General features: G+C 44.3%; 1 protein-coding gene across 1 annotated transcript in view; it reads right to left on the reverse strand.

Moving 5' to 3' along the window:
* The window catches only part of LOC137420133 (uncharacterized), an 89,158-nt gene extending 79,329 nt beyond the window's left edge, over positions 1–9,829 (reverse strand). The window contains exons 1-2 of the mRNA XM_078769957.1: positions 9,526–9,829; positions 3,076–3,309 (exon numbers count right to left, since the gene is read on the reverse strand). Of these exons, the coding sequence (XP_078626083.1) occupies positions 3,076–3,309; positions 9,526–9,759 (468 nt within the window). The 5' untranslated portion in view covers positions 9,760–9,829. The remainder of the gene's footprint in view (positions 1–3,075; positions 3,310–9,525) is intronic.
* Between the last annotated feature and the right edge of the window lie 387 nt (positions 9,830–10,216).

Here is a 10,216-nt window from a genome sequence, read left to right on the forward strand (position 1 = left end):
TATGTGAAAGCCATGGTTCAGGAACCAAGTGGATTAATTGTGGTGGTTGACTTTACCACTAATGTAAAAGTTGCCTCATCAGAAAATGTCAACTCCTTAAGAAACACAGGGGAATTGTGGATTTAACACAGCAGTAACAAACAACATCACGAGTTGAGTAAAAATGTTAGCAATACCAAAACTTGATGAATTATGCTTTCATATGCCATCTATAGTTTATTTCTATCTTGTGTACATCAAAAGTTACAAAAGTTCAAAACTGCACAAGGACTTTATGGACGACGTGTATATTACGCATTCACAACAAAGAAATGAAGAAGCACGTGCATGAAGAACACAATGCTACAATAACAGCAGGTGGAGAAACAAACTCGAGAAACAAAATACTGGCAGACCGTTTGCCCTCCAGAAACCTGGGGGCAAGGACTGACTTCCCCATAGATGACAAAGCATGGAACAGTAAAGAGTGCAAGACCAGAAAGGAAGCGGTAGAAGACAGAGACCACACGGGCCCATCTGCGATGTGAAAGTGATAGGCCCAGAGACTCAACTTCATCGAATGAGATTCTAATGATTATGAAGGCTTGGGTTTCCATGGCCTAAGGCTGAGAGAGGTGTGAGGCAGGGGTGCCAGCCCAGAAGGGAGAGCTGTACTCCATCAAGCTGCAGATGAAGGACGTGTCGGTAGATAAAAGTTGGGAAGGATGGGAATCGAGAGTGCGGGGTTGGGGACGCAAGACTTGGAAGTCAACATAAAATTGAGGCACTCGGCCTTCTCACAAGCAGAGTCGGCTGTGATGCCATTTGAAGTGAGGGAAGGGATGGAAAGAGAGCATACTCGAGAGACAGACTTACAAAGGTGTTAGCAGGTTTTGGAGGAGGGAGGCAAGTTTAAAAGTTCATTCTTGAGGTTGGTCAAGTGTCTTTTTGGCTCACCTGAGAGTGGATACTACATAATTAATTTACCATTGACGGTAGGATGGGTGTGATAACTGAAGACGAGATGGGTTTAATCTGTGCCTAAAAGAGAGCATCTCTCTGTGGAATAATTCTGGGGCAGCATTAAAATCAGTGGCAGTGGATGTAGGAGACCAGAAATGAGGTGCGGATTGCAGCTTTCAGTCTCTGCCAGCAACATCAATAATTGTTGAGACAGCTCTCTGAAACCGAGACAGCTCTCTGAAAATATCCAGAGAGATGTTGATTGTCTCTCAGAGGCACATGATCAGACAAAGCAATTGAAGCAAAGGAAGAACAGGAGAAATTAGTAGTAAGGTTGGTGATTATGAAGTTCAGAATGGATGATTTTGCATTGGCAGAAATTTGTGTCAGAACGTTCAGACTGATTCAGTCTCATGGAGTCACAGAAGTCCTTTTCTGCAGTGCTGTGTCAGGTGAGAGAGGTATAAACATCCCACCAAATTGCCTGATGACATTTGACAGTTGACAGTTGAAATCACCACATATGATGAAGAGAGACAGAGCTGGGATGGATGGTTCAATGTTGGTCCGTGACAGCTGAGAGAGGTGCATATGAAGTCATCACTATAAGGAGGATGGTACAGCACGCAGCCAAATAAGGGGTGGGACCAGAGGGAAAGGAACAACCAAAGGTACTCCAGGAGTTGCAAGGATAACAGCAGTACACCCACAATGAAAAATGGGGTTCTTGATTCCACCACTAGGATGGAGTTCAGGTCTGTCAAACTGGAGGAGACCATAACCAGGGAGAAACATGAGGGAATGAGGACATTCTGTGGGAGGAAGGACCTCTGTTAAATAGATGATACCGGGTTTATCACCAGAGGCCTGGATTGAGAGATCTGTCAGGTTGGAGAGGGAGCCTCAAATGGTGGAGGTGCGCACAGTTATGGACTGTGGAGGAGGTACTGCAGGCAGAGTGCAGGAATCGGAGGAAGCTGAGGAAAGGTGATGTTGGGGAGGAGGGCTAGAAGGAGTGGAGTCGGATTGGGGGTGGGGGGGGGGGGGGAAGGATCTGGTAAAAAGTGGGATAAGAGAGAAGCTGGGTCAGGGTGAGGCAGGGGGAGCTGGGAAGGGCATGGCAGTGGGAGGGGGGGGGGGGATGGGGGAAGCTTGGATGGGTGTCACGGGGGGGAAGCTGGTAGGGAAAAATGGGAGGGTTGAACGCAAAGGAAGAAGAACAAGTTACAAGTTTACTTTTCTCACCCATTTCAGTACACCGGACATATAATGGAATACTCATCTCTGTGAAGGCCTATGTCAGTGAACAAGATAAACAATGGATTTTATAAACTAAAGGTTGATCAGAGTATGTTTACTGACATGGGAAATGAGGTGCGGTTTACTTTTTGAATATTTCTCCATGTCGCTACAACAACAAAATAAAATGCGAAGAACTGGGGTTTAAAATATAAGCCACATCTTGTTTCCCATGGTAGTAAGCACATTCTTACGAACTCTTTGTTGATCAAATCCAAGTTTTAAATGCTTTGAAGTTGGGCACGTCAACGTGCTACAATCCACCATCCAGCATCCCCCAAACTTCCATTCCCCCTCCCAGTCTTACACATGCATGTATACGTTATGGTAGTGGCGTCCCATAAACCCTCCGATAAAGAACGAGGTGATCACGAAGAGTCATGCACGCAAGACTCAAATTAAAACTCGAAAGGATAGCACAGAAATAGTGTGCTTACCTTTGAGCAATCTAGTCTGGAAACTGTATCCAGGTGTACTCCTCTTGGTGATTCCCAGGCAGGGAGTTGCTTGCAGTCAGGATGTCACACTTAACATCCCTCTGAGGGATGGTACATTCATTGATGTAATGCTCTGGGCCAAGAAGCACCAGTCCAGCAATTAAGAGTCAGGTTGGGAATGGAGCCCCAGCTTCATGGCTAAAGTTTACTGTTGTATAGGATAGTCTGTTGTATTAAAAAAAAAAAAAAAAAAAATCCCCTTTTTTGTGCAATCCAAAAACTCTTTCATGAACGTGCCAAAATTCTCGATGGAAGAAAGCCTCAAAGTACTCCGTATGATGAAACTTCAAACACACTGACAAACAATTCACAAAAAATACCCAACTACATTACTTACAGAGCACAGGGTTTGTGCATTTGGCCGTGCCGCTTCAGGTTCAGGTTCATTCATGAAGACATCAAGGAGGTCGATCAAATTCCCCCGCAACAACAGCTGTCGATAAGCCTGCGCCACCCGAGACGCTTTGTCTGTAGCAGGTTCCTCACTCACAGGGAGGCCGAGCCTCTCACAGACAAGCCAGCGCCAATGCAGTAACACCTCGCTTGGATGAGCTCCAAAATCGCCCCGAGTCTGCACGCGGCAGCAATGAGGATTGAGTGATGGCATCTTACGAAGTTCACTTGATGAAACAACCGAAAGTACATATTTAGCCGATATTTATAACACTGACCTGAACACTTTACCCTGAGAGTGATTTAATTGGTTAATCCAGAGTGGTATCACAATTGGTGCCAAAATAAAAATAAATAAATAAAATATTCACAAAATATTGGCAAATGTAACCATGAGCTTCGGCTTCAGGGGTAGCATCTCGCTCGAGTTCGCGTCCAGGCGAGGATTATACTGGTGAAGTGTTCATCAGTACCAGTAGTGGTGTGACTAGAACAAACAATGAGGTCACATGATCCATAAAGGAGCGCAAATGTTACCTTATGTGCCCATAACATGTGGGGACAGGACGAATGGTGCACCTTGGCCCAAATTCAGATATTTCCTTTTCATAGAGAAACAAAATAGAATACAAAAATCGTGCAACGCACATTTCAACCAGCACAGAGTCCTCGTTGCATCACATAATGGTCACAAGTTACCCTGTCCCCCTTGGGATAACTCGAAATTTAAAATTGGCCCGGTTCATGTCAGGAGAGAATGCATTTCCAGTGTTTGATATTTTGTTTGGTATTTTAATCACTCTGATCTCCTTGTCGTGCTGTCTTGGTAATGTTGGTAATGTTGGTCTGAGTCGTAACGCCTGCATACGATTACTGTAATCTTAACAAAGTCGCCGAGGAGAGGTGAAGGCAGGAAATTAGAATTTAACCAGGTTAGCAGAACATAATGGCCTACTCGAGAAAAAGACAAAATGGGGTTTTCTAATGTCCACCAGGAAATGCTCGCAAATTATCTCTCCTCATCTGGGTTTTGCAGTGAAGGTGGGAGTGCATCAGGGGTCGGTCCTCAGTCCACTACTATTTGTAGCTGTGATGGAGGTGCTGGCTCGGAACGTAAAGGAGGGTTTACCGTGGGAGTTGTTGTATGCAGATGATCTGGTGTTGATTGCAGAAAGTATGGATGGACTGAAGGAGAAGATGAACAAGTGGAAGGAATGTAGAGACGAAAGTTCTGAAGGTGAATATCGGAAAAACAAAGGTGATGGCAAGTGGTAAAGCATGTGGTGAGGTGGAAAGAACTGGGAAGTGGCCATGTGCTATGTGCAGGAAGGGTGTCGGAGTGAACTCAATTCAATGTACAATGTGCGCTGAGTGGGTTCATCAAAAATGTAGTGGTTTGAGAGGGTCATTAACCAGTGTGGCAGCTACATTCAAGTGTAAGGTGTGCACAGAGGGAGCTGCAGATGGAGGAAATGTTGAGTTATATGTTGGAGACGGCGTGAAGCTGGAAGGTGTGGAAACATTTTGTTACCTAGGAGACATGCTGAATGGAGAAGGTGGATCAGACTCGGCAACGGTTGCTAGAGTAAGATGTGCCTGGAAGAAGTTTCGGGAACTGAGTGGCGTGCTGACGAGGAGGGGAGTGTCATTGAAGCTGAAGGGAAAGGTGTATGCTGCATGTGTGAGAAGTGTTATGATTTATGGGAGCGAGACATGGGTCATGAATGTAGAGCAGCAACGAAGGCTGGAAAGGGTGGAAATGCGAATGGTTCGGTGGATGTGCGGAGTATCGTTGAGAGAGAGGAAGACAAATGATGAATTGCGAAAGATGATGGGAATAGAGCCTGTGATGGATGCTGTGAAGAGAAACAGTTTGAGATGGTTTGGTCATGTGTTGAGGAAGGATGAAAGTGACTGGTTGAGAAGAGTGATGGATATGAATGTGGACGGAAGTAGAGGACGGGGAAGACCTAGAAAGACTTGGCTAAAGATGGTCGAAGAAGAAATGCGGGCCAGGGGGTTAACAAGGGGAGATGCAGAAAATAAGGCAAAATGGAGAACATCGTCATGGGGACCGCAAGGCTAACCCCCGCTCTGGCAGGGAAAATGGCCTTTTAAAATGCCTGTTGTTGTTGTTGTTGTATCTGGGCTTTGCAAGCCCTCTCTCATGACCGAGCTCTTGGTTATAGGCATCCAATGCGGTGCCAGCACTACAAGGAACCCAGTGGTGGCATCGCATGATTCATACTGGTGGTGGCTGGTGAGAAAACGTGGTGTCAGGTGCTGCCACACCCCCTCACTGGTCAGTACTGAGGCCTGAGCAAAGGATGTACAGAGGCATGGGGCGTAGAAATGGAGGAGAAGGGGGAGGCAATAAAACACCCAAAATGGGATGTTCAGCCTCTCTTTGGGGTGTGGCTCTTGGGGATTACCTCTCCTCATCTGGGCTTCACAAGCTTGTGGATAGTAGGTTGATCACCAAGAAAGCCAAATTCCATGAAAGTTTAAAATGCAGAAAGTGAAGACATTCGATATGATGTACTCAGTGCCCGTTATTGTGGACCAAAATAATAATAATAATAATAAAATAAAAACTTCCATCAAAGCAGATCATGATCTCTTCCATCGAATGATTGTTGCTCTTGAAGCAAGATGCGATGTTCATGCGTTGCTGGAGCACGAGCGGCCTCCTGTACGTTTGTCTCTGGACTCTCTTGACCACAAATTGAGATACCTGACAAACAAGGCATATATGAACAAGATACTGGAGCAAGACATGGCTCAGAATCAGCCACCTGACAACATTGATGCTACATGTTGCATATTGGATGGCATGGAAATAGTGCAGACCATTGCCAATCATTCTGAAGTAGATACATTTGGCTAAATTACATTTGGAATATAACAAAAGTATGTGGTTGGACGGTTCTCCGTAACATGTACCAGGGTTGACATTGTCTTCGACAGATACCAAGGTAACTCAATCAAAGAAGGAACATGGGGAAAGCATTATGAGAGATGGGGAAAGAAATTAGAAGAATGGTGGAAAGCAGAGATCAGAAAATTGAGAATTGGGAGAGGTTTATCATTGCTCTCCTTGTGGTGCACATTCCTGAACTTTGCGAACATATACGGATACAAGCTGAAACAGCAAAGAAGAAAAGGTGCATATCCCAATACAAAGGATTCAGATAGACAGCGGCCTTCGATCATCTTTGCTGGCCTTTTCCTGCTATAACTGGGTGTGATACGATCAGCCAGTTCCTGGTTATTTGCAAAAACAAACTGCGTGGAACACCTTCGTCAAATGTCCTCAGCTACTTGCTCATTGTGGAGAATCGGACTTTCCCGAATAGTCTGTGATAGTTGATGCCGAGCCATTTTGTCTGCAAGTCGTATGACTCATTTACGGATTCCAAATCCATACAGCAAATCCAAAGCACTTTATTTCGAGCGAAGAAGAGTCTGGACTTGCTACCAGCTACTAAGGATGCTTTATACCTCATGTTAGGAGAGAACACTACCAAACGTACAGTTCGAGAAGAGCCCTGGAAGCACGTCCATCTCTAGCCGCACCAGGGAAAAGCAGTTGGTACCTAGCAGTAGAGACTGACACCATCCTTACACCGAGGCTCCTCACACCAGAACCAGTTTCGGCAGCCTGTCTGGATATTACAACCTGCGGTTGTTCTGTCGCAGAGATACGTTGTGTCACACGTAGATGTAAGTGTACGTGTCTTGGTCTCAACTGTACGAGGGTTTGTTCATGCAAGGATTGTGTAAAAACACAAAAAGCCTCGACATATTTCATGACAAATGAAGAGGAGACATCTGGTCTGTGCCGTTCATGAGTGTATGGCCTTAACGGGACAGGTTTCTCGTTTGACACAACTGATGTAGCCAACTGTCCCGTGATGTGCCGCGGAATAGCATAGAAGCTTCATTATCCAGACTGTTCTTCTTGTTTCATCAACGAAACTAATCTTTAATTGTATGCTCTTTTAAGAAGACATTGCCACTCTCTGGCATTCTGAACTTCACATTGTTATAGCGTACCGTATAACGTATGCAAATAGATGCACTATTGTCATATTTAAATATCTCCTTCCAGGGGGAATGTGTTTTTAGAACAGAAGGCTAGTGCAATATATCCTTTGATCTGATTCATTTGCACGGATTAGGAACTGCAAACAATACAAACAGTAAAATACTGAGCATATAGGTTTGATATGTGATTGGTCAGCTTCAGTAATATCGTCGGGTTGACTGGTCTTTTATTCCTGATCATATGGAAGGAAACTGGTAAACAGAATGATATTGTATGCCGTAAATTGGCGTTTTTAATGTTATTTTGACATTTTTTGTGCACACTTAATCAAGGCTCATATAAGAGCTAACGCTTAGAACATATAATAAAGGGAGCGGGAGACCAGAGTGGGGAGAGAGAGGGATGCACAACAACAGCAGGGAACAGGGACATCAGAATATATGTGGAAGAGAGAGGGCTGGGACCTTATTTGACCTCAAATTGACCTCAAATTGACAGCCAAAATCCAGTGGAAACTGGGCTGAAATATTTCCTACATGTATGCAGATACTTTATAACTGGTTTCCAGCTTCTCCTAAAAAAAAGTTTAGCAAGAAGGGTTTTGGAGAATGCTATGGCATGGTGCCTCCTGACTAACTTAGTGGCGATGGAAAGGGAGGGTTCTTCAAGTGAAGATTTTCAGGCCAGTTGCAGATGGTTTGAGGAGATCTGCAACCATGACAACTTGCATAACATCCGCATGACTGGCAAGGCAGTGAGCGGAGACTTCACCTGTTACTTTTTTGTCCTTTATATTATGCTTTTATTTATTACTTGCAAAAATTGAAGATTCATTTTGACGCCTCTGCCCCCAAAGGTGGCCGGAGGCATTATGTTTTCGGGTTGTCCATCCGTCAATTTTACAAATATCATCGAACACCACTTTTGCATATACTTTGAAAATGATGATGTCGTAGGTCACATGGTATGGCAGCCATCTTGGATAGAAAAACGAACCTTATTCGATCAACACAAAACTTCACAAACGTGATCCCCTACCCATACATATGCAGAGTGTATTTTTTTAAGGTCATATGTCATGTGGTATGGCAGCCATATTAGCTTGAAAGGCAATATATATATATAAAAATCCCTTCTCTGAAACTGCTTCACCGATCAATGTGAAACCTGTCATGGTTGGTGAAAATGTGATACTTGAAAACAGCTTAAGGGATTTCAATCAAACATTTATTTTTAAGACAGTGATCGATGGCATCTACCTGTTGTGGGACTATGCGGAGGCATATTGGCAGCACAGTCGCATTGTTCTAGTTTATACATGGTTTATCTGGTCTGTTAATCCGTTTGTCAATCACGTTGCAATTTTATTTCGATAGTCACCAAACTTGCCCACCTTCAAGTTGTAACTTAACCACCAAGGTTTTAACAAGCTAGAATCCTATTGTTTTGCGGTAAATAGGCCAAAAGGTCAAGACCAATAAATCATCAAATTTTCATCCAGTTGACTTTATATCCATATTTAGATACACATTTTCAAGTGTTTGAGTGTTTGTTTGTAAGTTATTCTTTCACAGCCAAACTGCAGCACATGGAGGCCCCAAATTTGGGGTTGGTTGGTTGATGGTTGTTGGTCCATCGAGTTAGGGATGGGGGAGGAATTGCTGTCGACAGGGAGGGGGAAAGAGGAGGCATGGGGGAGTGTGGAATGGAATGTGGGGTGAGCATGGAGGTAGCGGAGGTTCAATGGCATGCTGGGGGAAGTGAGATGCTGGGGAAGCAGGACGTTGGGGAAGTGGAGACAGAGCAGGATGCTGAGAGGGAAGAGAGTGGCCGGAACTTGGGGGAAGAAGAAAGGAGCTGGGATGCAGGGCAGGGAGTGAAGGAAACAGGGGTTAGGTAGGGCATGGCACAATTTAACAAGGGTTAGTTAGGGTAGGTAACAAGGGTAGGGCATTCATGAAGGGGATGAGCATCGGACGGATTGATACGTGAGTGGGGGATATAGATCATTCAGAAAGCCAGGAAGGGAGGTGGTGGGGAGGGGGCTTGGGATGGATGGACATGTAACTGAGAGATACCAAGCAGTGTTGAGGGTTGGGGAGCCTATAGCAACATAACTTGTACACAACACACATATAATGATGTAACAACCTGTGACGCAATTTACGCATTGGGCATTTCACTTCAACTCAGGATGGTGTTGTTATTCTCGTAGGCCTTAACTCTTATATTACTGAAGAATAAGCATATATAAAAGTGGGTGGAAGATCTTAGGGAGAGGGTATGGGTTTGGTGGTGGTGGTGGTGGTGAAGGTTAGGGTGTGGGGACTGTGGGGTGGACAGTACCTCCTTGTTAACTTGGGCCAGTGCAAGTTGCAATGCTACCAGCATTCCCTGTGGTCCAACCAAGGTCCGCATCTCTCCCACCCGTCCGGCTCGAAATGTGCCAATGGCAGCCAAGAGAGCTGTCTGTGTCCCCTGCATGATTCTTCTTGGGAGCTTTAATGGTGGAACATCCCACTCAAAACCAGCTGGGAACATAGACAATTCCACATCACTCAGCCATGATAAAATATACATTGGGGACACAGTATGCCCCCACAATATATGACATTGATACTCGATATATATTTTTTTACAGGGTAGCCCATAGGGCAATGACATTTGGAACAGCATTTGTCCGTCCATATGTATATATATATATATATATATATATATACAGTCACGTGAAAAAGTAAGTACACCCCATGTAAAGTTTTTACTTTTTCAACATATTTCAACATACAGCTATTTGAGCTTCATTTCAACAATATTGATAGATAAAGGTGATATAATATAACAAATATCATGAAACATTTACATTTTGTCATCCATTGTATAATTTAAATAAACATAAATGCAAATTTCGCATGTGGAAAAAGTAAGTACACCCTTGGCTCTAATAGGTGGTATTGCCCCCTTTGGCAGAAACAACCTCAAGTAGGCGTTTGGTATAACTGTCTACCAGTCTCTGACATCGACTGGGAGAAATTTTTGC

This window comes from Myxine glutinosa, chromosome 1, assembly GCF_964187855.1.
Source record: "Myxine glutinosa chromosome 1, kmMyxGlut1.1, whole genome shotgun sequence".
NCBI lineage: Eukaryota > Metazoa > Chordata > Myxini > Myxiniformes > Myxinidae > Myxine > Myxine glutinosa.